The 27,954-nt window shown below is 53.8% G+C and overlaps 1 protein-coding gene across 1 annotated transcript; it reads right to left on the bottom strand.

Moving 5' to 3' along the window:
- Nucleotides 1–191: 191 nt before the first annotated feature.
- Nucleotides 192–27,903, bottom strand: PDZD4 (PDZ domain containing 4). The gene is made up of 8 exons (XM_086389574.1): nt 27,697–27,903; nt 6,005–6,258; nt 4,944–5,034; nt 4,414–4,512; nt 3,911–3,973; nt 3,384–3,485; nt 3,087–3,197; nt 192–2,893 (listed from the first exon to the last, which is right to left on the bottom strand). The coding sequence occupies exons 1-8, from the start codon at nt 27,754–27,756 to the stop codon at nt 1,328–1,330; spliced, it is 2,346 nt and encodes a 781-aa protein (XP_086245700.1). The 5' UTR covers nt 27,757–27,903; the 3' UTR covers nt 192–1,327.
- Between the last annotated feature and the right edge of the window lie 51 nt (nt 27,904–27,954).

Below are 27,954 nucleotides of genomic sequence, written 5' to 3'. Positions count from 1 at the left end.
GCTTCCTGCACCTGGGTACCATCCCTGTGACCGAGCCAGACCTTGGAAATGATCCTGGCGCTCTGTCCCTCCTCCTCCCGGCATTCTGGAGGCTGACTGCAGGACACTTCCCTGTTTCTCAGCTTCCCCGTGACCCACCAAGCCCCAAACCAGCCCCCAGTGCTGAAGAATGAATACCAGGAGACCAGGAGTCACCCTCAAAAGGCAGCTTGCTTTATTCTCACGACACTGGCAGGGGGCAGGGATGGGTAGCCTGTCTGCCTCCCATCTGAGGCCCTCTGAACTGCGGAAGGGTCCTGAGACCAGCTCTTACTGATACACAGGTCCCTGAGGGGGGCCCCCGTCCACACTGGCAAAGTGAGGTGCAAGGGCATCTGCTCCCCAGTCCACCCAGCTGGCAGCACCTGCCTGTCGCTCAGTGCCAGGGTGCTCCCTAGCTCCATATGGGTCTCATCACCAGGATCTTCTGCTGCAACTCAGGGGACTTGGCTTCTGGACCCCTCCTGCCACTCAGGAGAGAAGGCAAGCTCCAGGGGTGTCTGACATAGCCTGGGCTCGCTGATGTCTTGGATGGAGACTGCCCCTTACGTCCCCATGGCCACCAGGGAAGGAGGTGACCTCCAGGGTGAGCATGGCAAGCCACACCTACACTCCCTGTCCCCACACCTCGGAGGGGAGGCCCCCTGCAAAGCTGCTTCCCCTTCTTTCCTTCATCTCCCCACCTTCCCTCCCACCCCCAAACCGCCCCCCGCCCATCCCTTCTTCCCCCCACCCCCTCCTTCCCAGCCATCACTTGGGGATTCCACCTTGGTCAGGCTGCCTGAAGGAGCTGCCAAGCTCCAGAGCAGGTCCACAAAACAAAAGAAACAAACCAAAACAATTAGCAAGCACAGAAAAGGGAAAGAGCCACAAAAAATCAGGGTTGCCTCTGTCTACAAATAATGGACATTCTCTTGTGCTTAGGACAGTCTTTCTTTGCCTCTCCTTTTCAGTAGACTTCCCTGTCCCCAAGTAGCCACTCTAGAGGGAAGTACGTGTGTGTGTACGTACATGTGCCTGGGTTCAGGTCACACACACACACACACACACACCCTACGGCTGAAGGGAGGCAGATACGTGTCTGTCCCCAGGCCAACTGTGGATGTGGTCACTCTCCCTGAGGAGAAGGAAGTTGCTGATGAGGAGAGGCATCCCTTCTCTGCGGGGGCTTCTGTCTGGGTAGCAAAGTCCCACGCTCACACACAGACACAGGCTAGATGCTAAGCGAGGGCAGGAGATGGGGATCTGGCCAGGTCACTGGACCCGCGCCCTGGAGCACAGAGGGTGCTCACACGGTGGTGACCGAGAGCAGAGGGTTGTAGACCCGCTTGCCGTCGGCCGAACGTGTGCCATGGGCCAGCATCTCCTGGATGGTGATCCAGTTGTCCAGGATCTTCTTGTTTCGCTTCTTCATGGTCTTGCGGTGGCTCAGGGCGATGATGTTGAGCTCGGCCTTGCTGTCTCCGTTCTGCTGCTCCCGAAGGCACTCCAGCCGACTCTGCATCATGAACTCGCGCCGCTTCCGCTGCTCCCGGGCCCGGATCAGGTGCTGCTTCCGCTCTTCCTTGCTCCAGTAGCGGCCCATCTTCATCTCACTCACCGCATCATCATCGGTGGTCATGCCACTGCGCTCCTCGCGGATCTTCAGGGCCCGGGCTTTCAGGAGGCGGTCGCGCACGGGTCGCTTGGCCACGTAGCGGGTCCCATCGCTGCGCACTTTGACCTTCCACTCCATGCGGGGTGCTTCAGGGCCCACAGCCGCGGCCCCTCCACCCACCCGGGGGCCAGCGGCCACACTCAAGGGGCCGGGGCCCAGGTCTTCGAGGCCGCGTGGGGCGGCCAGCTGCAGGCAGCTGTGATAGTGCTCGCCCTCCTGGCCTGGGCCGCGGTGGTGCCGCGACAGGTAGGGGCTGCCTTCAGGGCCCACGTGCTCCAGGGCCACCCCCGTCTTGGGTCCGTGGCGGACCCGCTCTTCAGCCGAGTGCTGTCTCCGGCCCACATCGGGATCCCGGGAGAGGGATCGGAACTTGGCGGGGCTCCCCGGGGGAGGGGGGGCAGTGGCCTTGGGCTGGGCGGCGCCAGGGGCTCCCGTGGGGGTCCGGTTGAGGTTGGAGTTGCCCGCCGCTGCTGCCACCCGCCGCAGGGGGCTCTCAGGCAGGGGCTCGGCCAGCAGTGGGGTGCTGCGGCAGCTCTCGCCTGTGTTGTAGGCGCTGGTGCTGTCCTTGTCTGACTTCTCGGGCAGCTCAGAAATGTCAGACAGCTCGTGCTTCTTGGGCTCGCTGGCCGCCAAGTCGTACAGGCTCTCCTCCTCCAGCAGCCAGGCCTTCATGCAGCGCTCCCGCAGCTGCTGCATCTTCTGTGCCCGCAGGATGTTGCGGCACTTGAACTCCAGGTGCCGCAGCTCCTCCTCCAGCACGGCCAGCTCATGGCCCGCGCTCTCATTGCGGTTGACATCCAGAGCGCCGTGGCTGGCCGCAGCCCGGGGGAAGGGCAAGCCCAGTGGGTTGCCATTCTCCAGGTGACACTTGATCTCCAGCAGCTCACGGTAGCGCTCATACTCCTCGTCCGTGAGGCCTGGCACATCACCGCCGCCCAGCCCCGCGCCCTCGGCCAGCAGGGAGTCCATGCTGAAGTGGAAGTCACGGCTCTGTAGGGCGTCCCCTTGCAGGCAGAACTTGCGCAAGGGCCCAGGCGTGTTGGCAGTGCTCAGGGGCTCGTCCCCCAGCAGGTCGTGCTCGGAGCTCTCCTCGTTGCGGGTGCTCTCGTCTGTCCGGCCCACCCCACTGTCCAGCTCCTGGCTGTTGTGCAGGCCTGGGCCCGCCTCGGGGGCCCCTTTTTCCTCTTCGTGTTCAAGCTGGGGCGGCAAGAGGAGTCCTGCTCAGTGGGGGCCCCATCGGGTGGGAGGGCGGGGTTGGGGGGGATGTCGCCAGGGGGTGGGGATTACAAGGGCTTCTTTTGGGTCTGCTGCATCTCCTACAGCCCCCCCAAACCCCTCCTCATTCTGCCCTCCAGCACCCGGTTCCCCACCCGCACCCCCCCTTCCTCACCTGCTGGGCTGGGGGGGATTTCAGCTTCCTCACGCGCAGGTCATCCTCATTCTCAGAGCCAAAGTCATCCAGGAAGTCGTCCCGGTCGCTGTCCTTCCAGCGCTTTGCCAGCTGCAGAGACAGGCCTGTGCTGTCCCTGTGGCCTCAAGGACCACCCCAGAGCACCCCCCTTTCATCAGAGCCCAGAGAGGGCAATGGGCCCTGGAATCGCACCCCCCTGCCCCCCATCGGTGCCAGAAAGCCCAAGCCCTAACCCAGGGTCGGGGGCCCAGGACACCTGAGTGGGCACACACCCACCTGGCTCTCGGGCCGGGCCACCAGCAAGGAGATGTTGGTGTTCTCCTCCTGACTCAGGATGGCCACCGCTTCCTCTCGGTTCTGGACATCCATGCCGTTTATCTGCAGCAGGCCAGAGACCATCAGCGGAGATCCTGGGGCTGGCTTGGGGGCAGGGCCCAGTTGAGCTACAGGGGTCCCCCTCCCCTGGAGCTGCAAAGCAAGCACCCTGGGCCAGGATGGGCTCTTGGAGTCTGGCAAGATGGAGGCAAGTGGAAGATGCCATGGATGGAGACCACCTGGCCCACCCAAGAGCACGTGTGCTCAGAGACACACGTGGAGTGGGAGACCTGCTCATGTCGGGGGCACGGAGGGACAGGCTAGCAAGGGGCCTGCCATGCCAGCAGATCCCATGAGCACACAGGAGCCGGGGGCATGGTTGTGCAGCAGGGAGGTGAGTCCTAGCCCTGGTTTCAGGTACAGGGGTAGGGGGTTGCCCAGCCTCAGGCTAGGCTCTGAGTGGGAGAGAGCCTGTTCCCCAAGCTCACCTGAATGATACGGTCTCCCTCACGGATCCGGCCATCTTTGGCTGCGATGCTGTTGGGATTCACCTGCAAGGCACGGGCATCAATGGGGCCTCGGCCCCCTCCACTAAGGTGCCCGTTTGGTAGGAAGGGGCAGTCTTGCCTCAGGGCAGCCCCGCAAGCGAACAGGGGGCTGACTTTCTGAGTGCAGCAGACAGGTGAGGAGAAGGACCCCTGTGATTGCTGGGAAGGGCTCTTCCACTACATGCCCGGGTCCTGTGGGGAGGACCAGCTGACTGCACACACACACACGGAAGCCATGGGCTGCCCTGGCCTCGCTGACCGGCAACCTCCCTGTGGTGCTAAGTGGGCTCCTTCTGAGCAGCCTTAGAGCCTCGGGGTGCCCTGGCCCCTCCTGGGTGCTGCTGCACAGGGAGGCTGCTGCACAGGGAGGCTGCACAGGGAGGCTGCTGCACATGGAGGCTTCATGCCCTCAAGAAGACCCCTGCCCCCTCCCAGCTTCATACCTCTCCCACATAGATGCCCAGGTCCTCCTCCTCATCTGTGCGGTAGCAGACCATCAGGCCCAGCTTGTCCCGATGGCTGCTTTTATACAGCTCTACCTCCTGCCGTGGGGGATGAAGAAACAGACAATGAGAAGCTGCGGGGGGGTCGGGGGGGTGGGAGGGGGCAGCCTCGGCTCAGCCCTGACCCCAGGACTGTGTCAGATCAGCCGAGCTCCCAAGGCTCTCTCTTACCATCCCAAACGGCACACAGGTCCCGTGGTCTCCCCTACCCCAGGAAACACCCAGGACACACACACAGAGGACACACGGGACTCATGGGATAGACACAGGCGCAAGACACAGACTCAGCAACACAAACCAAGTGAGGGATCTCACGCGTGCCCTCCCCGACTCAGCCCAACTTGGCCCTTGGGCCCGAGTAAAAAGCCACGCACAGGACAGGACCGTGAGGTCTGGTCACCTGGGGGCAGTGGGAGCCAGGCCTGAGCTGGGCGGCCAACAGCTATCCCAGGGCTGGCCACCCGTCTCACCTCGTACTCCAGCTCATCCATCCGGTCTGCCTCCTGCGGGCCGCCCTCCATGAACTCCGCTGGGTCATAATACTCATGACTGATGGGGGGGCTGCCCAGGAGAAGTGGGGCATCAGGTGGCAGCCCAGCTACCTCTTCCATACCCCTCCTCCTGCGCTACACGCACCCAGGCAGAGACCAGGAATATATCTTGAACAGGATTGTGAGGTCGTCCGCACCGAGGACCCAGGCGTGCCTAAGCTCTCCTCACCCTGCCCTGGACCACTCCTGTCCTGACCCCCAGCTCAATGCCCCTCACCATGCCAGTCAGCAGGCGCCCCTCCCAGCTGGCACTGGACCCACTCACGCAGTGCCCCCAGGAGTTATTCAGGCCCTGGAGGATGGCTGGGCAGCGGAGCAGGACCTAGTCTCCATCCAGAGGCAGCCCTCCTGGCCCCGAGGCTAACCTGGCCACTGCCAGCCCTTGGTCTGCCTCTCTGCAGAGGAGGGGATCACAGGACCACCTCCCTGCTGCCCGGGAGACTCTAGCGAAACGAGTCAGCGCTCACACGGTCATGAGCCATCAGGCCTGGAGGAGAGGCCCTTCTTCCGAGTGGGCAAAAGAAGAAAGTCAAAGGGATGGAAGAAGCTGAAAGCAGGAAGAGGAATGGAACAGACAAAGATGCAAGAAGATTTGAGGGGTGATGCTGGCAGAGGAGAAGAGAGAATGGAGGAGGAATAGCTGAGGACCCCAACCTTCCGGCAGCAAGGTCCCAGGACGGTCCTCCTGTGGCCCTGGGGGTAGATACAATGGGAAGCTTGCGTGTCAGACCCCCTGGGCCCAAAACCAGCTGGCCTCCAGCCAGAGGCTAGAAGCCCAGAGATTCCTGAGCCCGGGGGTGTGACAGTCAGTTCTGCAGGCCAAGGAGCCTGCTTTCTGCCATAGAGGGCACCCACTCGGGGTTTCCCTGCCATGCCCAGAGCTGCAACAACATAGCAGCTCTGGGTAGCCTGGGATGGCCGCCCCAGGTGGCATGCCTTCTCTGGAGGCAGGGCCCGGGGCCCTCCTGAGGGCGACTCACAGCTCAGATGGGACGAACGGCTCCAGGATGACCATGGGCGGGGTGGGTGGGCGCAGCTTGCCCAGTGCCATGATATGCTCGAAGGTGATGTCCGTCTGAGTGCCACTGTCCACCAGCTGCAGGTCGTGGCAGGAGCCATCCCCCCGGAGGCGGGGACTGCGTCTCAGCACCTGGATCACCAGGGGCTCCTTGGAGGCACGCAGGGCCTCCAGAGTCTGCTCCTGAGACAGCTTGGAGAGCTCCTTCCCGTTCACCTGTGGCAGAGACACGCCCCGGTGAGGACGCGCCAGGGCCCTGCTGACCCTGGCCCCCTCCGCCACCACACTGAGCCATCTGGGGATGGCAGGGCCACACCTCGAGGGCTGGGGGGCCTCGCCTAGAGCCCTGCTGGGCCACCCTCCTCCTCCTTCGAGCATCCGAGTTGGGAGGGAGAGCTTGACTGCCTTCTGCCAATGGAAGTCAGTCCACGAACAGGTTCAGATGCAAGGGCCATGAAGAGCAAAAAGGCTCGAAGGACTGGATCTCCATCCTCAAGGCAGCCAAGGCTTGCCACAGAGAAAAGGATGCCACACACCCGAGCCCAAGAGAGGGGTTGAGGAAGTGGCCCTGATAAGACCACAGTGTTCCCAGTCTTCAATTGTGACAGTGCTCCCCCAAGCTGGGCGTCTCCAGGAATGAGGGTTTTCACCAAGATGGCCAGTATAGTTACAAAATCGTGGTTTCGGGGCTGTCAAGAACAGCCCAGCCCCTGAGTATCGTTCCAGGAAAGTACAGAGTCCTAAAGACCCTTGGACAGCCGGTGGCTCCTCTGAGTCATGGAACCCAGATAGTCATCTTGTGGCTACCTGGATATGTCCTTTGTAGACAGCAATTTCAGGAAATTCTTTCCTCTCTCCCCAATTTTTCCATAGTCAGGAAAGATTTTTTAATCAGGTTTGTCTAATTATCAAATAAAGAGTTTTACTGTAGAACATTTGAGAAAGACTTAATCCTAAAGAAGAAAACAGAAATCACCCACAATCTCAAGGATGTAAAAGCTGTGACTGTTGGCATATCTCCTCCTTGGTCATTTCCCACTTTGTGACTGCAGGCAGCCTATTCATGGACCATCCACTCTGTGTTGGTTTGGTCTCTACTGTCTATCACTAGTGGTTCTTAATCAGAAAGAAGGTTGCAGAGACACCTTTTTTTGTACATTCTGTACCTATTATCTATGTATGTCTTTGTATAATCTAGGTGGTGATAGAGAACATTTCCAGAAGTGGAATTATTGGATCAAAGAGTATCAAGGAAACAGATATTAGTTGTAGAATGTTATCAGCACAGCCCTAGAGGATCAAGAGAGCCAGGGAGGTTGCAGTTATAAACAGAGGAGGGAAGGGAGGTGCGTGGGAGAAAAGGACCAGCTGCTATGTACGTGAGGGGGTGTGTAAAGGCAGGTCTGGCTAAGGCTGGGGGCCAAGGGAATGGGCAGACTGGCCTTGAAGCCCTTAGCAGAGCCAAAAGGGTCAAGGAATGTTTGAGGCATCCGTTAACGCACATCCAGTATCGACCTTTCAATGGTACAAGCGTACAGCTAAATGAATTATCTTAAAAACAAAGGCCATGAATCCTCCAAACTTATGGTTTTCTAACTACTACATTTTCCAGTTATATGGCCCCTTAGGGTTCCTTTAGTCTAGTGTGTCTGGAAGGACACGCCACAGGATGGTGGGTGGCTGTGCGTCTCTTCCCAACACAGTGATCGGTGACGCCGGGGTGGTGGTCGTGGTGGGAATATTCACACCACAGAAATCGACAAACACTCCCAACCAGGGTTTTTCAGAACATTAACTGATGCCCCATTGCCCTTAAGTCCAGAAGGGGACGTGTGGAGCTGCTGCAGTCAGAATTTTCAGAAGGAGGCATATTTCACATTTTCATGGTGTGCAGTGGGATGCTCAGGTGACGCTGAGAAACACAGGGATGTACTTCTCCCTGGAAACGGTAGCCAGCCACAGCTTTGCTATGGAAACGGCCCAGGCAATGGGAGGGGAGAGCTGGGTGGGCTGGGATGTCAAGAGAGGGATGGGCACACACACGTAGATCCAGGCCACCCCTGTGATAACCCTGCAGCCATCCGATCCTTGACCCATGTGGTACCAGGCAGAAGCAGAGCTCTGGATGCAGAGGCTTAGAATTCCGGGGCCGCTCCTGCCACAAGCGCCTGGGGCGCCTTCAACCTCCTCTCCTCCTCAGCCATCCCGTTGAGCCCCCAGAGCTAATAAGGGGCAGGAACAGGGCAGGACATGAGTGCCTCCCAGGGAGGGTGAGGGCTACCAACAAGATGGCGACATTCAGGGCAAGGATCAAAGAAGTATTCTGCACTTCTCATGCTTCCTCATCCTTCAGCCATGAAGAAGAGAAAGACATGTGTGCACGGGCCAAGCCACCATTCAAATGTCCCTGCTCCTGTCTGGACAGGTGTGAACCGAAGCCAGCCCATCAGAGTCCCCCACAAGGTAAGATCACAGTCTACACCCGCCAGAGGCACGCCCCACCTCCTTGGCTGGCTGCCACTGCTCCAAACCCACACCAAGCCAATTCGAAATGGACCCAAGTCCTAAATGGATCAAGCTTTAAAACTAGCTTGGACGAGTGAGATAAGTGTTTTTATGGTGCTGACATAGAGAAGCCATTTTTTCTTTTTCTTTTGGCCGGGCCTCACGATGTGTGGAATGTTAGTTCCCTGACCAGGGATCAGACCAGGGACTGAATGTGGGCCATGGCAGCGAAAGCACCCAGGCCTAACCACCAGACAGCAAGGGAATCACCTGAAGATAAAACATGGGCGAACAAGAATGGAAAAAGGTATCACTCTGACTGTGTTAAACTATAAGACTTCTGGATAACAAAAGACATCATAACTACAGTTAGGACAGGCACAGAATGGACACAGGATTATCCAGAATAAAGAACTCTTACAGAACAATGCCAACAAAGGTCCGTCTAGTCAAAGCTATGGTTTTTCCAGTAGTCGTGTATGGATGTGAGAGTTGGACTATAAAGAAAGCTGACTGCCGAAGAATTGATGCTTTTGAACTGTGGTGTTGGAGAAGACTCTTGAGAGTCCCTTGGACTGCAAGGAGATCCAAGCAGTCGATCCTAAAGGAAATCAGTCCTGAATATTCATTGGAAGGACTGATGTTGAAGCTGAAACTCCAATACTTTGGCCACCTGATGCGAAGAGCTGACTCATTTGAAAAGACCCTGATGCTGGGGAAGATTGAAGGCGGGAAAAGGGGACGACAGAGGATGAGATGGTTAAATGGCATCACTGACTTGATGGACATGAGTTTGGGTAAACTCCGGGAGCTGGTGATGGACAAGGAGGCCTGGCTTGCTGCAGTCCATGGGATCGCAGAGAGTCAGACATGACTGAGCGACTGGACTGAACTGAACTGATCCAAACAGGACACTGGAAAAATCCAGAACTCAGTAGGGAAGCAGGGATTCTAGGAAAAGGGACCCTGAACCCTTTTGAGGAGGGTTGAGGAGATGCCCCTTCAGGACACTGGGATGTAAATACCAGAAAGAGTGCAGGTCTGCCATTGGTAAAATGGATCCAAAAGTTGTGGTATATTCGTACACGTGGTTTGTGGCAATACACATGCTTATGAACATCACAGATAGGAGAAAATGTACCTCGGGGTGACAAACCTGAATCCCCCTGGACAGGGGAGGGGAGGGATGGGTCAGGGATGGGAAGAACACTGAGACCCACAAGGCCCACCTCGAGGTTGGATGGCAGTACACATGCAATACTCGAGAAACAATTCAGAACACATCCACATGGAGGGACAGCGGCCGTCACCTATTAGGATGTGGAAGGGGTGAGACTTGGGGCGCAGAGGTTTCTGGCCCGGGCGTTGTATCCTGGGTGAATCCTTTAGCCTCCCCCGTTTCCTCATCTGTCAGGTATACATCTCTTAGTGCCCGTTTTCCAGGACCAGCCAAAAAGCACTCAGAGCAGAACGTGTCACGACTATCCATTCACCCAGACATGCCCACCACGGTTGGTATCTCCAGCTGGTGAGGGGCAGGGAGCAGACTATATATAGTAGGGGCTGGGGGTGTGTGGATGGTGGGTACCCCTGGGATGGGGGGAGAAGGTGGGGCTTTGGCTGAATTGGAGGGGATTCTGGGGTGGCAGCTGTGGAGGAGGTGGAGATGGTCTTGGCACTCCAGCCAAACTTTTTTCATTTGCTGGGCCCCTGTGGCGCCTTCTCTCCCTCCAACGCCCTTCTTTCTTGCTTCGCGGACAGCTACACTCACTTAAGGCGAAATGCCCCAGTGTGTCCCTTCCAAGCCCAAGAGTCACGCCAGGCCTGGCAACCCCCCTACCCCCCCAGGGAGAATGCCAAGCAGACGCTTTCAGGGTGACTCGCCTTCCATCAGGTTCTGGAGGCTACCCATGGGCCTTGCCTCCCAGCGTGGGAGGTCAAAGGCTCAGGGTGCGTGTCAGCGGGCCCAAGGACCAATGGCACAACCCTGGCTCAGAGGAGAAGCGCTCCAAGTGGCCCTCAGCGCTGTACCCGTGTCTGTCTTCCAGGCAGAGCTGGGGCACCCGGCTTCTGCTTAGACCCAGAAGCAATCCCCAGTCGGGGGCACTCTGTGTGGGCCTGAGGTGTTTCACCTCCGAACACAAGATGGTCAACTTGCTGGAGGAATCTTGATAACTACAAAGAACCTTGCTAATGTTCATCATATCCTTTTATCCAGTATATTTCTTATAAATAATAGATCCTAAAATAATCAGAATTTATATTACATGAATGATAAGGATATTCAGAACAGAGAAGCATTCATTATTATTTATATTGTGCGAAAATACAGCAAACGTCAAATTTACCATTTTAACCATTTCAGGTGTACAACTCAGTGGCATTTCATGCCTCCGAACAGTCATGCAACCATCACATCTATTTAATTCCAGGACATTTTCAGCCCCTAAAAGGAGACCCCCTACCTATTCTCTCCAAATTCACCCCACCCTGGCACTCAATCTTTCTTTCGTGCAATTGCCTCTAGACATTTCCTAAGTGGAATTCTACAACAGGTGGTCCAGTATGTCTGGCAGTTTTCCACAAAATGTTTTCTAGGTCCACCCATATGACAGCAGGCATCAGTACTTCATTTCTTTTATGGGTAATATTGCAACCTATTCCAGAAAACTGCACTGAGTGGATAAATCGGTCATCCCTCAACACACGTTGGTTTGTTTCTACATTTTGGCAATTGTGAATCACACTATGGTGAACATTTGTGTCCAAGGGTTCATGACCCTGTTTTCAAATATTTGGGGCCATATGGTCATTCTCTATTTAATGTATGGAGGTACCAGCATTATTTCTAATGCCAAAAACTTTACAGTAGTCTTTAGTACAGGTGTCTGCCTCATGGAAATGTACAGCTGCCCTACCAGAGTCTTCTAACAAGCGTTTCTCAAAAAAGATACAAAATGACACATGAATTCTGATGACTATCATGTAAAATGCATGTTTAAGGTAAAAGACTGCAAAAGAATATATAGAAACATTGTTCCAGGGAAATGAAGATCTGAGAATTTGCTTTCTTCCCAACTTTATATACCATGGCTAAATTGTTTTTTGAAAAACTGTTTATGGACTTCAAAAAGATAGCATTGCTGGACAAGTCTCATAATAAACTATCAAGCACCTCTGGGAGAGCTCAGTGTGAGCCCAGTTTCGAGAACTGATGGAGTGCAGGTGGGAAGGGAGATATGTGCCCACAGGAGCATCGTAGTGCCACAAGCATGCAGCTTGGAGAGTGAACGGGGCTGTGAAAACTATTTGGAATGGGCGTGCCTGATATATATATTCATTGGTACCTGCATCAGTATTATTACACAATCCTTTCTTTAAAGACTGGAAGGAAATTCATGAAAATGGAAGAATATCAGCAGTGGTCGGGGCTTTCCTCATAGCTCAGTTGGTAAAGAATCTGCCTGCAATGCGGGAGGACCTGGGTTCAATCCCTGGGTTGGGAAGATCCCCTGGAGAAGGGAAAGGCTACCCGCTCCAGTGTTCTTGGGCTTCCCTGGTGGCTCAGCTGGTAAAGAATCTGCCTGCAAGGTGGGAGACCTGGGTTGGATCCCTGGGTTAGGAAGATCCCCGGGAGAAGGGAAAGGCCACCCACTCCAGTATTCTGGCCTGGAGAATTCCACGGACTGTATAGTCCATGGGTCACAAAGAGTGGGACACAACGGAGCGACTCCTCCAGCAGTAGCTGGTTATCTCTGGGAGTTAGTATTTCTAGGTGACTTTCGTCTTTTGTTCTTTACAGCATTTTCTCCTGTAAACATTACTTGGCTACCTAGAGAAAACAGACAAGAACAATCTAGCCTACCTAGAGAAAACAGACAAGAACAATCTAGCCTGTGCCTTGCTCTTAGTTTTTTCCCGAGGCCCCAGGCTCAGGGGCAGCTTTGTATTCCCGGCCCCTGGGCAGGCCTGGCCCGGGGCTGGGGGGGTGCAGCCTTTGGGCTCAGGCCCCTTGGGAGCAGTGGTGATAAAGTCACATCAGATTTCACATCCAGATCTGAGCTGGGGAAGCTCAGGGGAGGCACGCTCTTGTCCAGGTGTCCCTAAAATGGAAGGGGCAGCTCCCAGGACCTTGGATCCCCTGAGTGGATTGCAGTGTCCACCCTTAGGGGAAGTGGCCAGAAGGGTCCCAGGCCCACCCCAGGGAACACCAGGAAGCTGGTTCTGGAAGGCTCGAGAAGGGCCTTGTCACGGGGCTGTCAATTAGTCTCAGGCCTAGGGCAGGACCGAGCAGACTCCCTCCCACCCTCCATTTATTTCCCCCATGTGCACCCTGCCACCGGCTCTAGGTCTGCATTTGCAGAAGGGGTTTTCTGTGGGTGGCCAAGGAATGGGCCCCGAGCTCCCCCAGCCCCATGTCTGAGCAGAAGGCAGCAGGAGGCCCAGGGATGGGGGCACACTGACCCACGAGGCACCAGTCAGAGAAGAGGGAGAAGACAGCAGGCCCCCAGGTCTGCCTTCAGAGGGGGGCCCTGCCCACCCCAGCCCCTCAAAGTAAGCCAGGTCCTGGGGTGAGACCCCTCCAACAACCAGAGGGCAGGTGCCTGTGGCAGCTTGGAGAGGGGCGAGAGTGGGAGGAATAGGGGAGAGGAGACACAGTTGGCACACAGCTGGCGCAGGGACTGGCTCAACCCAAGCTCCAAAGGCTAAGTGGGAGGCAATCGTGGTGGGCAGGGGAAGACCCTTCTAACAATCCAGGGTGTTGGGGAGGTTAGCAAGAAAGGGGAGGTCCCCCCTCACCCCCTGGCATCAGAGGCTGAACCGGGGCAAAGAGTCTGGGTGCCTGGGTCACTGCCCACTGCACTGAGGAGGGCCCCAGGGGGTGAGGACAAGGATTCCAGGCACAAGGTCCTGCTGTGCTGTCTCCACAGGGCTTCTCCGGAATCAGAGGGATTAGAAGGAGCACAGTAAGGGAGGGCATGAGGCTGCAGGAATGTCAATGGAGAACAGTGGATGTGGAAAACTCTCTAGAGCTGCCATACAATCCAGCATAACCACGAGAATGGAAAACAGGCACCCTAACAAAAGCTCGTACACAAATGCTCATATCGGCACTATTTTTTTGTTTGTTTGTTTTTTGGCCTCGTGGCGCAGCTTGTGGGGATCTTAGTTCCATGACTAGGGATTGAACCTGGGTCCCAGCTGTGGAAGTGCTGAGTTCTAACCGCTGCAATGCTAGGGAAATTCCCAGCAGCATTTTTCTAAATAGGCAGAATTTGGAAGCCTCCTCCATGTTCACCAGCAGATGGATAAGCATAATGGGGGAATGTCCACCCGGCAGATCATTCCACCATATAAAGGAGCGAAGTCCTGATACATGCTAATAATACAGCATGGATGAATACAGCCCAGCAGCCCAGCCAAGTGAGAGAAAGTAGGCACAGAAGGCCACATGCTGTATGATTCCAGAATAGGCAAACCCATCAAGACAGAAAGTCGAGGAGTGCAAAGAGAGAGTGGGAGAGCCTGCATAATGGTAGGAAGTTCCCTTTGGGAGTGACCACCATGTTCTGGAACTAGGTGGTGGTGACAATGACACCACATTGAAAGTACTCAAATATCACTAATGGGAAACTTTATGACATACATCGTTGCCCATAATAAAAAATTAAAACTGCTCCCTGAACCCACAGAGACCACAGGTGCCCTCACAGAGATGCAGGTCACTGGAAAAGACACAGAGCTGGGGGAGAGTCAGGACTTGGGGAACTGGTTTTACTCAATGCAGATCATTTTTTTAAAAAAAAGTTTTTAAATTTGTTAATTTTTGGCTGTGCTGGGTCTTTGTTGTTGCAAGGGCTTTTCTCTAGTTGCAGCAAGCCAGTGCTACTCTCGAGTTGCTGTGCACAGGCTTCTCATTGAGCTGGCTTCTCTTAGCACATGGGCTAAGTTGCTGCACAGCATGTGTGATCTTCCCGGACCAGGGCTCGAACCATGACTCCTGCACTGGCAGGCAGATTCTTCACCACTGAGCCCCCAGGGAAGCCCCGATGCAAATCTTGATCTCTGCTTTGAAGTTCCTAAGACTTGCAGATATCCCCCACTCCACCTACATGCGTCTCCAACCAAGCCACCAAACCAGTGTCATATGACCATTGTTGTTGAATTCAAGTAGGGATTGACTGTCCTTGACTTAAAATGCTGAAGTGAAGTGAAGTCACTCAGTCGTGTCCGACTCTTTGCGACCCCATGGACTGTAGCCTACCAGGCTCCTCTGTCCATGGGATTTTCCAGGCAAGAGTACTGGAGTGGGTGGCCATTTCCTTCTCCAGGAGATCTTCCTGACTCAGGGATCGAAGCCAGGTCTCCTGCATTGTAGGCAGACCCTTTATAAATGCTGAGATGGAGGTATATAAGCCAGGGATTGAGTGTAGGAGGAGATAAGAGGCCCAAGGAGAACCCGAAGGCACCTTGACATTGAGCAGTTGCAGAGAGAGATACAGAGCTTAGTCACCCAAAGAGAAGGAAAGTGAAGAAGGGAAGCTGGGCAAGACAGTGTACCAAGGACGGGAGGTTGGATGCGATCAGGACGCAGAAGGACCCTCTAGATTGGTTAAAAGAGGGCAGTCGGGGAGGGGGACGCCCAGCCGGCCTGTATAGACTCAGCCTTTGGGAGCTTTTGCAGAGAATGGGGTGGAAGGGGCTTTGGGGTGTGGGAGAGCCCTAGGTTTGGTTTCTACCAGGACAGACATGTGAGAGCATTTGAATGCTTGTTGGGAAAGGTAGGTTCAGAAGACGAAAAATTTTTAAATGCCAAAAAAGAGTGAGGGTCAGACCTGGAAAAGGTAGGGGGTATATGTGGGGGTGGGGGGGAATCGAGGGAAACACGTGGGGGGGGGCAGGGGGCAAGAGCGAGGCAAATGGCGGTGGAGCAGCAGAAGGGACATTGGTGTCCGGTGGGACATGGTGGGGATATGAGGGCAACGAGAGGACACAGGAGCAAGGGGTCAGGGAACAGCAACGCAGACAGCTCGGCGACGCAATGGGGATCAAGCAGGGGCCTGATCAGCGAAGCCGGAGGCACGGCCCCACCTCCCGCCCGCGGCGAGGCGGCCGCGGCCCGGGAGGGGGCGGGGCCGAGGCGGCAGAGGGCGGGGCCCGGGCGCGCTCGCCCCGCCCCCCGGGCGCGGAGCCGCAGACAAAGAGCGCGCCGCGGCGGCGACGCGAGCAAAGCTGGGTCGCCCAGCCGGTCCGGTCCCCCGCGCTCTGGCCGGGTCTCTCCCGCGCTTCTCGGCCCGATCGACGGCCCCTACCCCTCTGGTCCCCCGCCCCCGCCCCCAGCCTTGGTGGATGTCCGGCCCCGGCTCTAGGAGGCTGGGGGCTTCAGGTGGAAGGCCCTCAGCATCCGTCCCAGATGCTCGGATTTGAGAATCGCTGAGCGGGGCGAGGAGGGTAGTCTGAGAAAAGAGCCCTGGGCCGGATGACTGGGGGTCCCACAGGCCCCGCGGCCCCCTGGAAGGTCTGGGGAACGCCCCTTTCACCCAGGGTCAGGAGAGGAGGAGGGGGTTGACGCCATAATTCGAGGGGCGCCCACGGCTGGATTGCCTCTCCCAATTCCACTCTGCGGATTGGGAAACCGAAGCCAGGCAGAACAGAAACCAAAGTTAGCCTCTGCACCCAATCCCACCGGCTAGCTCAGCTCTGCTGTCGCCAGTGTCCAGGGAACACCTTGGATACAGCTGGGTGTCAGGCTCCGCGGGACCCAGAAAGGAGACGCCCAGAGCAGGGCAGGCTCTTTTCAGGGGCCCAGAAAGAAGTCTTCATTCATGCCTTCCCATCTCTGGAGCTGGAAAATTGTCAATCCATAGGGCCATCAGCACATCTGTCTACGGCATCTGCCCAGGGACGTCTGCATGCCCCCTTACCCAGATCCCAGGCACCTGCTCCCTCCTGTCTCAACACACACATTCCCAAGCAAAAAGCTGGCACCAAGCTTCCCCTCCCGGGAAATCCTGACACCCTTAATGTGTTCAGGGATTGAACACAGACACAATCATATCTCCAATTATACTGCTAATGCCCTTATAACCTTTTTTTTCCCCCAGATCCAGGACCCAATCAAGGATCACACACCTGGTTCTTAGGTCTCTGAAAGTGAAAGTGTTAGTCACTCAGTTCAGTTCAGTTCAGTTCAGTCACTCAGTGTGTCTGACACTTTGAGACCCCATGGACTGCAACACACCAGGCCTCCCTGTCCATCACCAATGCTCAAACTCACGTCCATCAGGTCAGTGATGCCATCCAACCATCTCATCCTCTGTCGTCCCCTTCTCCTCCTGCCTGCAGTCTTTCCCAGCATCAGGGTCTTTTCCAGTGAGTCAGGTCCTCACATTAGGTGGCCAAAATACTGGAGTTTCAGCTTTAGCATCAGTCCTTCCAATGAATATTCAGGGTTGATTTCCTTTACTGGTTTGATCTCCTTGCTGTCCAGCGAACTCTCAAGAGTTTTTCCAGCACCACAGTTCAAAAGCACCAATTCTTCAGTGTCCTCAGCCTTCTTTATAGCCTCAGTCCTTCCAATAAATATTCAGGACTGATTTTCTTTAGGATGGACTGGTTGGATCTCCTTGCAGTCCAAGGGACTCTCAAGAGTCTTCTCCAACACCACAGTTCAAAATCGTCTCTCACTGTTTTCCATTGTTTCCCCATCTATTTGCCATGAAGTGATAGAATCAGATACGATGATTTTCGTTTTTTGAATGTTGAGTTTTAAGCCAGCTTTTTCACTCACCTTTCACTTTCATCAGAGGCTCTTTAGCTCTTCTTTGCTTTCTGCCATAGGGTGGCGTCATCTGCATATCTGAGGTTATTGATATTTCTCCTAGCAATCTTGATTCCAGCTTGTGCTTCATCCAGCCCAGCATTTCTTATGATGAACTCTGCATGTTAAATAAGCAGGGTGACAATATACAGCCTTGTCGTATTCCTTTCCCAATTTGGAACCAGTGTGTTGTTCCATGTCCGGTTCTAACTGTTCCTTCTTCACCTGCATACAGATTTCTCAGGAGGTGTGGTATTCCCATCTCTTGAAGAATTTTAACAGTTTGTTGTGATCCACACAAAGGCTTTAGTCAATGAAGCAGAAGTAGATGCTTTTCTGGACCTCTCTTGGCTTTTCTATGATCCAACGGATGTTGACAATTTGTTCTCTGGTTCCTCTGCCTTTTCTAAATCCAGTGTGAACATCTGGAAGTTCATGGTTCAAATACTGTTGAGGCCTGGCTTGGAGAATTTTGAACATTACTTTGCTAATGTGTGAAACAGTGCAATTGTGCAGTAGTTTGAACATTCTTTGACATTGCCTTTCTTTGGGATTGGAATGAACAATGGACTAGTTCTGTGGCCACTGCTGAGTGTTCCAAATTTGCTGGCATGTTGAGTGCAGCACTTTCACAGCATCATCTTTTAGGATTTGAAATAGCTCAGCTAGAATTCCACCACCTCCATTAGCTTTGTTCTTAATGATGCTTCCTAAGCCCCACTTGACCTCTCACTCCAGGATGTCTGGCTCTAAGTGAGTGATCACACCATTGTGGTTATCTGGGTCATTAAGATCTTTTTTGTATAGTTCTTCTGTGTATTCTTGCCACCTCTTCTTAATATCTTCTTCTATTAGGTCCTTCCCTCATAGCTCAGTTGGTAAAGAATCCGCCTGCAAGGCAGGAGACTCTGGTTCGATGCCAGGGTCAGGAAGATCAGGAAGATCTGCTGGACAGGGGATAGGCTACCCACTCCAGTATTCTTGGGCTTCCCTTGTGGCTCAACTGGTAAAGAATCTGCCTGCAATGCAGGAGACCTGGGTTCAATCCCTGGGTTGGGAAGACCCCTTGGAGAAGGGAAAGGCTACCCACTCCAGTATTCTGGCTGAAGAATTCCATGGACTATATAGTCCATGGGGTCACGAAGAGTCGGACACAACTGAGCGACTTTCACTTTCCACTTTCTGTTAGGTCCATACCATGTCTGTCTTTTATTGTGCCCATCTTTGCATGAAATTTTTCCTTGGTATCTCTAATTTTCGTAGAGATTTCTAGTCTTTCCCATTCTATTGTTTTCCTCTATTTCTTGGAATTGATCGCCGAGGAAGGCTTTCTTACCTCTCCTTGCTATTCTTTGGAACTCTGCATTCAGGTGCATATCGTTCCTTTTCTCCTTTGCCGTTTGCTTCTCTTCTTTTCTCAGCTATTTGTAAGGCCTCCTCAGACAACCATTTTGACTTTGCATTTCTTTTTCTTAGGGATGGTTTTGATCACTGCCTCCTGTACAACATTACAAACCTCCATCCATAGTTCTTCAGACACTCTGTCTATCAGATCTAATCCCTTGAATCTATTTGTCACTTCCACTTCCACTGCTCAATTGTGTCTGACTCTTTGCCACCCCATGAACTGTAGCCCGTCAAGCTCCTCTGTCCATAGGATTTTCCAAGCAAGAATACTGGAGTGGGTTGCCATGTCCTTCTCCAAGGGATCATCCTGACCCAGGGATCAAACCCATGTCTCTTATGTCTCCTGCCCTGGCAGGTAGGTTCTTTTACCACTAGGGCCACCTGGGAAGTCTCTTAGGTCTCTAGTCTCCTGTATCTACAACAACCTATGCACTGAAAAACAACTTTCATGACACTGACCTCTTGGAAGAGTCCAGGGCACTGGCCTCATAGCAAGTCCCAGGGTCTGGATTCGCTTCCTTCCTTCCTGGTTACATTCAGCTTAGGCCTTCTGAGGAGACCGGCCACCCAGGGCAGGCTGTGTCCCTCCCCACACGGTGTGAGGGAGGCTCAGTGTGATCACTCAGTCTCTCCCTGGTAAAGCTGCCTTGTCCCTTCCTAATGCACAAGTCATCTGGGTGATATCTTGAGACCCAGGGACTCTTTTCCGCAACAACTTTCATCTCATGGTTTGACCACCCAAGGATGCTCCCCAGCTGGATCAGTTCAACTAGATGAATTACACTGGTGGCTGCAAAATGCCTTCATTTGTTAGAATTCTAGCAGGGAAACAACACTACATGCCAACAACATATGACTGACCCAGTGAATGGTGTGCTCCCAGTTGAGGCTGCCTGGACAAGCTATACCATCCACCCCTAAAACTCTACCCACCCTTTCTGCCCAGGGGCAGGATCGGAGAGAATGAAGCACACAGGAAGCCTTCATCTCAATGGATCCTTTAGTATTGGGGTGGTGAGTGTGTCTGGGTTCCCATGTGAGCTACCTATGGGTTATTGGTAAGGATGTGGGTGACGTGAAGAGGCTCAGTGAGCTGCACGTGGCCTGGAAGAGCAGATTATGTCCCTTGGGGGCCGTACATGGACAATCATCCCTGGAAATTGATTTGATAGATATGAGCTGAGGCCTCCTCCCTTTTATTTGTAATAAACTCTCTTGCTAGGTGATACTGATGGAATTTGTGGGTTCACGGATTTATCCAAAGTCCCGCTCAAGGTCCTCACTGCTCAGTGTAGGCTAAAACCAGCAGCACGAACATCCATCCCCTGGGAGCATGTGAGTAATCTCAGGCCCCACCCTGGACCTGTTGAAGCAGATTCTGCATTTTAACAAGGGCCTCAGGGTAGTCGTGCTGGCCCAGAGCGCCCCCTTGAGGAACCGGGACTTGCAGGCACCTGGAAGGGATTCAGACCACAGGCAAGGGCTTCACAGGGTCTCTCTTCCCACCAAGCCCTCCCCAAAGGGTGGGTGGTGCCCACCCAGGGGCAAGCTGAAATCCGACCCAGCAGCCCTGAACCTCCTGCCTTTCCAGGGTTGAGCAGGCCTCTCAGGCACCTCTCAAGTCCTGCCTGGAGAGAGGCTGGGAGTGAGGGATGCCCCACTGAAGCCACATTGGACAAGTGAAGCAAAGCACTTCCTAAGGTCATCCCTGGTTGTGTGCTCACAGCTTCCCACCTACGTACCTCTGGGCTAACCTGGTTGGCCCAAAGGCAAAGGCCATGTCTTGCAGTAATCCAAATATTCTCCATAAAGACTGAAATATTCTTTTCATTCAAATGAAGCCTTCCTCAGTGATCAATGCAAAATGAAAATATTCCTTTTATTTCCACTGCTCAAAGCAAGCTTGAGAAGAGACAGACTGCACTAACAAAGAGGGGCGATGCTTTGTAACATCCGAAGCCAGCTCTGAACCCCAGCTTCTCGGTCTTTCTTCTTTTGGTGCGGCTCATGTGCAGAAGGACTCAGTGTACCTCCATCTCAGTATCTGTCCAGTGCCTGACTCATCTCATATTTTCTACTTCACAACTCAGGGCCCGTCTGGTTTTGTACCCCACCCTGTGGGATCTTAGTTCCCGGACCAGGGGGTCCCCAACACACTGCCTTGGAAGGGCAGAGTCTTAACTGCCGGGAGGGCCAGGTAAGTCCCCCCCCCACTTCTTTCTTGTTAGGAAAACTCTCACGATAATATTGGACATTCTTCTGTCACTGGACATTGTGACAGTTTCATGAGGAAGGCCTTCTCCATCCACTTTCCACTCCTTAGTGCCTGATCAGATGTTCACAACCCCTCGCCCACCCAGATGAGATTCCAGGGGACCAAATGCCCTGCTGATTTCTCAATGGCAGTGATGCCAGGAGGCAGGCCCTCTGTATTCCCATGTGGCACATGTAGAAGCTGAGGAACTGAGTCAGGGAACCATTCAGTACCTCCACACACTGTATTCCCTGGCAGGGGCCCTGAAGGAGAAGGTAAGAAAGATTTACTTGGCCCTACCAGGGGCCCCTGCTAAGCTAAGTGCTCCCATGTGCTTTTGGTAAGAAAAGTGCTTTTGTTAAGTGTATGTGTTGTTCAGTTGCTATGTCGTGTCTGACTCTTTCGACCCTATGGACTGCAGCCTGTCAGGCTTGTCTGTCCTCCACTATCTCCTGAAGTTGGCTCAAACTCATGTTAAATTGAGTCAGTGGTGCCATCCACCCATCTCATCCTCTGCCGCCCCCTTCTCCTTTTGCCTTCTTGTTTTTAAAGCTTTACTGGAGTAAAATTGCCGTATGATCAGCTGCACGTATTTAGAGCATACGGTTTGAAAAAGTTTTGATATCAGGGGTATGTGTACATCTATAAAGCCATCGCCACAATCAACAGAGTGACCGTCTCCATCATTCCCAAAAGGGTCCTCCCACCCCTTCCACCATCCCTGCAAATACTGACCTGCGTGCCCCCCACCTGCTTTTTTTTCTGAGGCCAGCTTGCAGCATCTCAGTTCCCTGATCAGGGACTGAACCTGGGCCACTGCAGTCAAAGCTCCAAATCCTAACCACTAGGGCTTCCCTCAGAGAAGGTGATGGCACCCCACTCCAGGACTCTTGCCTGGAAAATCCCATGGATGGAGGAGCCTGGTAGGCTGTAGTCCATGGGGTCGCACAGAGTCAGACACGACTGAAGTGACTTAGCAGCAGCAGCAGCAGGCCATCCCCACTGGCTGCAATGTATGAGACCCAGGTTTAATCCCTGGGTCAGGAAGATCCCCTGGAGAAGGAGATGGCAACCCACTCCCAGTATTCTTACCTGGAGGATTCCATGGACAGAGGACCTTGCCGGGCTGCAGTCCATGGGGTCTCAAAGAGTCAGACGCAACTGAGTGACTTAACACTTTCCTTTTCAGGCCACCAGCATCCCCCCCCCCACTACCACCGTCTGCTTTCTGTCACTATAGTTTGCCTTTCTAGAATTTTCTATCAATGGCTCAGACAGATCCAGGACAAGGGGTCATGGTGTCAGACAGAGAGAAGGACACAAGCCCAGCAAGCAGGGACACCAGGAATGGCTCTCGAAGGCTCTTTGGGGTGTCTCAGTGTACAGTGACCAGACTATCGTCCTTTCTACCCTTTGTGACCTGGCTTCTTCCTCTTCCTAACAACCTGCATGACCCGGCCCCCCACTAAGGGTCATTTCCAGATTTTCCAAGCTCTCCCTGGGCCCCCCAGGCCCCTAGCACCCACATTTGGTTAAATATCATTGGAAGATAAGATTGGGACAGCAGAAATGGAACTGGGGTTCTGACAGGCTGCACTTCTGACATACCTGTGATAGACCACATCAGAAGAACCCAGCGCCAAAAACACCACAGGATCACCTCAGTGGCCACAGAAAAACCATTCAACAAAATCTAACAACCCTCCATGATAAAAACACTCAAACTAGGAATAGAAGGGAATTTCCTCCACCTGATAAAGAACATCTATGACAAACCCGCAGCTAACTTCATACTCACGGGACAAAGACTGGAAGCCTCCCCACTTAGATCAGGAACAAGGCAAGGATGCCCACTGACCACTTCCATTCAACAGTGCACTGGAGGTGCTAGCCAGAGCAAGTAGGCAAGAAAAAGAAAGGCAAGAGACGGGACTTCCTTGGCCGTCCAGTGGTTAAGACTCAGTGCTTCCATTCCACAGGGTAGGGGTTCAATCCCTGGTTGATCCAAGAACCGCAAGGCTCCACCAATAAAATGAAATGAAAGGAAGATTGGAAAGGAAGGAAAACTATCTCTACTATATATAGGAAATCCTGAGGAATTCACTCAAAACAACTATTCCAGCTAATAAATGGGTTTAATAAGGTTGCAAGATACATGACCAATACAAAAAACTGAATTGTATTTTTATACAGTGGCAACAAGAAAAATGAAAAGGAAATTAAGAAAACAACTCTTACAATAAAATCATAAAGAATAAAGTACTCAGGAATACATTTAACAAAAGTACAAAACATTGGTAAAGGTAATTGAAGACCCGGGGAATTCCCCAGTGGTCCAGTGGTTTGGACTTTGTGCTTTCACTGCCAAGGGCCCAGGTTCAATCCCTAGACAGGGAACTAAGATTTCACAAGTGGGATAAAAAGACATCCCATGTTCATGGGTAATACTCCCCCAAATTCAATGTAATATTCAATACAATTTCAATATCTATTCCATGCAATATTCAATATGAATTCAACCCAATTCCTACAAAATCACAGCTGGCTTTTCAGAAAGTGACAAACTGATTCGAAAATTCATATGGAAATTCAGGTGACCCAGAACAGACACCTGAATCTTGAAGAGTACAACAATCTTGAACAATCTTGAAGAGTACAAAGTTGTACAAAGAGTACAAAGAGTACAAAGCTCTAGTAAAAGCTGTGGTGAAGGCATAAAGATAGACATTTCTCCAGAAAAGATAAGCAAACAGTCAATAGTACAGGAAGGATACTCATCAGGAAATGCATTTGGAAAGCACAATGAGACAGATACCACCTCAAATAATAGGTTGGCTCTAATCTAAAATGTATGTTGGAGAGGCTGTAAAGAAATTAGGATCCTCTTACACTGCTGGTGAGAATATAAAATGTAAAATGATGTAGGCTTTGTGGAAAAGAGTTTGGCAGTTCTCAAAATAATAACCATAATTACCATATAATCCAGCAAATCCATTTCTGGGTATTTACCCGAAAGAATTGCAAGCAGGGACTCAAACAGATATTTGTACTCTCAGGTGCACAGGATGACTGTTCACACTAGCCAAAAGGTGGCAATAAGTCAAATGTCCATCACTGGATGACGATAAATATTATGTGGTATATAGCCACACAATGGAATATTATTGAGTAATAAAAAGAAATTTCATACCGAGAACATGCTACAATGTGGAAGAACCTTAAAAACATGATAAAAAAGTTGGACAACAAAAGATCAGGTATTGGAGAAGGAAATGGCAACCCACTCCAGTATTCTTGCCTGGAAAAGTCCATGGACAGAGGAGCCTGGCAGGCTGCAGTCCATGGGGTTACATGACTGAGCATGTGTGCATGAGGGTGGAGGGTCACGGGTTGGTAGCAATAAACTGGTAGAACTAAAAAAAAAAAAAAAGATCAGGTATCAAGATCAGGTATCATACAGTTCCTAAAATGAAACTGGTTCCATTGAAATGAAATGTCTGAAACAGGCAAGTCCATAAAGACAAGTAGACTAGTGGTTGCCAGAGCCTAGGAGCTATTGGCACGAATGGGCATGTGACTGCTAATGGGTACAATGTTTCTTTTTAAGGTGATGAAAATGGTCTGGAATTGGTGATGGTTGCACAATTCTGAATATACTAAAAACCACTCAACTTTACATGTTGCAAAGGTATGTGGATTATACATCAATATAGCTCTCTATGTGTGCATTTTTTTAAAATACCTGTGAATCATCTGGAGAAAAGGGTCTGGAATCAAGGCTGGAATAGAGACTTGAGACTTCTTAACCTGGGGGTCAGAGGCCTCTGGGGACCTAGGAAAGAGCCTCAGGGCATAAGGAAGCCACAAGGCAAGTGGTGTAGGTGTCCTTGTGTGTGTCTCTGGGCTGCACTGTGTCCTGGTGGGGTTCCTTATTTTGGTAAGATGCTGGGGCCACAGGCACATATGGACAAGCCATGGAGAAGCATCTCTGAAATCGGGAAGTACCAGAATTTAAGTGGCAGGTAGGCAGAGGTCCTGGAAGCTGGTCTTCTGGACAAAAACTTTCTTCCCTCTGAAAAGAGGTTCAAGCCGGGAGAAGGTCCCTGCTAGGCAACAGACCCGGAGTCATCTGGGATAGCTAATGGCTTTCCCTTCTCTCTAGATTTTTTACAATTCAATTCTCTTTGATTTTCCTTTGAAAGGACAGTTTCTTTTCTAAAAAACTGCAGCCATACTGTGTAACACAGGGCACTCCACTCTGTACTCTGTAATGATCTATATGGAAATAGAATCTAAAAAAGAGTAGACGTAAGTATAAATAATTCACTTTGCTGTACAGCAGAAACACAACAATATAAATCAACTATAGTGCAGTAAAAATTAAAAGATCAATGTAAAGATGTAAAAGGTAAAATCAAACTACATCCAGTCTCCGATTCTGTCCAAACTTCTATGGGAGCTTTAAAAGGGATCAATGTCCCCAGGGCCTGGTCGGTGAGGGCTGGCAAAGACTAGGAAAGGAAAAGGACCCATCTCTCGGGGGAGCTACTTGCCTAGGGCTCAGGGGTCTCCCTCCAGGAGACCTGGCCCAGGACTTCCCTGTCCAGGTTCACCTCAAGCCTTCCTCTAACAGGGAGCCTCCCTGAAGGCTAACCCAGCCAGACCTGAGGACCCCCACTCCTGCCCTGGGGAATCCAGAAGATCACAGCAGCATCCTCTCCCAAGCTTGGCTGGCTCAACTCAGGCCTGCAGCGTGGGGCAGGTTGCCTTCCACTTTCCACACATCCCCACTGGGTTGGCCCTTAATGAAGTGCTACTACCATCAAGAGCCAACTCAAGAGCTTTGGATTTGCTTGCTATTTGATGGAACGATTGCAAGAAAAGGCAACCGTGAAGATGGGATGGCATGGCCTCATCGACCAACGAGGGCAACGCACCTACCGCTCCCAACCTCCTTCCCTGCAGCCTTGGTGCAGACCACTGGGATTCCACAGGACCGCCTGGTCTAGTGACCCCAACCTGGGTCATTCCCCAACCCGATCGCACGAGGAGGAAATAGAAATAACCAGACCAAAATTTCCAAACAGCTGGAAGGAGAGATGAAACCAAGCAGGGGGCTGCGGTTGGGGGTGGGGGGGGCGACCCCTGGGATTCCACCGGAAGGCCTCCTCTAGTGATCCCAACCTGGGTCATTCCCGAACCGGATCGCAGGAAGGGGAAAAGGTAATAGCCAAGCCAAGATTTCCAAACACCTGGAAGGACAGATGAAACTAACCGCGGGGCTGGGGGGCGGGGGTGGGGGGGCTGAGCAGAAAGAAGGCGGAGAGCCAGGAGCAGGGAAAGCAGAAGGCCTGCGCGTCCACGGAGACCGGCCTGGGACAGGCGGGGAGGAGCGCCACCAGACTGGGGCAAGATTCCGCGTCCCACCTGCCGCCGGCTTCTACCCGGGTGGGCCCAAGGACCTACACTCCCACCACGCACTCAGCGCTCCCGCGTCCTCCCCCGTCTCCCCCGCGCCACCGCCAATGCCTGCAGGAGGTTCCCCAATTTTCCTAAGGAGATCCCCTTCTCCCAGCCAGCACCTCTCCGACCTGCACGTGCGCCCGGTCCGGACCAACAAACCCAGAGTAGAAACGTATACCTGGGTGCGCCCGGCCTGCCCCTGGGTCCAGATCCCCTCCACCTTTGACCTTGAACTCCCTCCACGGAGCCCGGGGGACGTCTCAGACCAAGCCATCCAGGACATGTCTCTAGACGGTTCTCAGGGCTCACAGAGAAAGTACACACACACGGGGTGGCAGGAGCCTCCGCGCACACACAGACGGGGCACAAGCACGCACTCACGAAGTCACGCCACGCACAAGCAAAGGAGCCCGGCTCCGGGTCCGAGAGCGCGACCTGGAGTCTCCCATCTCTCTGGGCGTAGAGCACTGCCGGGTCCACGCCCCCACCCACCGCCCAAAGGCCCTGCGGGGCACAGGGCGGGCCGGGCACCGAAGGCCGCGGGCTGCCCTTCTAGTAGACCCGGCGACGGCCGCTCACCCGAGGCCCTGAAGGCCTGGGAGCCCACCGTTGGCTTGGGCAGGGCCGGAGCGGAGAGGGGTTGCTGGGGGAGGTACCTGATCGCGCCGGCCGGGCGTCGGCGGGGTCCCGGGGCGCGGCCCGCGGGCCCCCGTACCCCTGCCCCACGGGGACCGCGATTTGCCCCCGCCTCCCGGCGCTCCGAGAGTGCCCACCTCCCTTCCCCAGCCCCGGGGCCAGCGGGGCCAGCGAGATCAGGGAAACGCAGGCCGTTGCTATGCAACCCCCGTCCCGCGCCGGCGCCGGCGGCAACTCGTTTCCCGGCTCAGGGTCCCGAGGTGCTCGCGCAGCGGACCCGGGCTCAGCCCAACTTCCCGACCCGGACCGATCGGGATCCAGGGCTCGCCTCGCAATCAATCGAGCGCCCCAGGGATGCGTCCCGTACCCCGATCTCCACGCAGGGACTCCCATCCGCCCCCACATCTGTGCCTGGTTCCCACGGACACCAACATCCAGCCGCCCTAGAGACGGAGGACGAAAATGCCTCCGTAACCTTCTCCGCTCGGGGCCCTTCGGCCCCTCCATCGGGCCCTCCCCTCCAGGTGCCGCCCTCCCGCCCCTCGCCCCCGCGGCCGGGCAGCCCTACCTGCAGCATCACTTTGTACTGCTCCTCCGGCTTCTGGACCACGCACATATTACATCCCATGGTGCCGGCCGCCGAGGGGAGGAGGGCGGCCACGGGAAAACGCCTTTCACTGGCCCGATCGCGGGACCTCGGGCCCCGGGCCGGGGCCGGGGGCCATAGCCTAGCTCGGGGGCGGGCCGCCTAGCGGGGGAGGGGGGCACGCCCCCGGGGTGGGGGCAGCTCCACGCCCCTCCGGTTAACCCTTAGCTGTCCGCGGCC

This window comes from Bos grunniens, chromosome X, assembly GCF_055505025.1.
Source record: "Bos grunniens cultivar Pamir isolate PY7600 chromosome X, Bosgru_T2T1.0, whole genome shotgun sequence".
In the NCBI taxonomy this organism is placed as follows: domain Eukaryota; kingdom Metazoa; phylum Chordata; class Mammalia; order Artiodactyla; family Bovidae; genus Bos; species Bos grunniens.
Note: the sequence above shows the minus strand (reverse complement) of the source record. Positions and strands in the feature narration are given on the sequence as shown.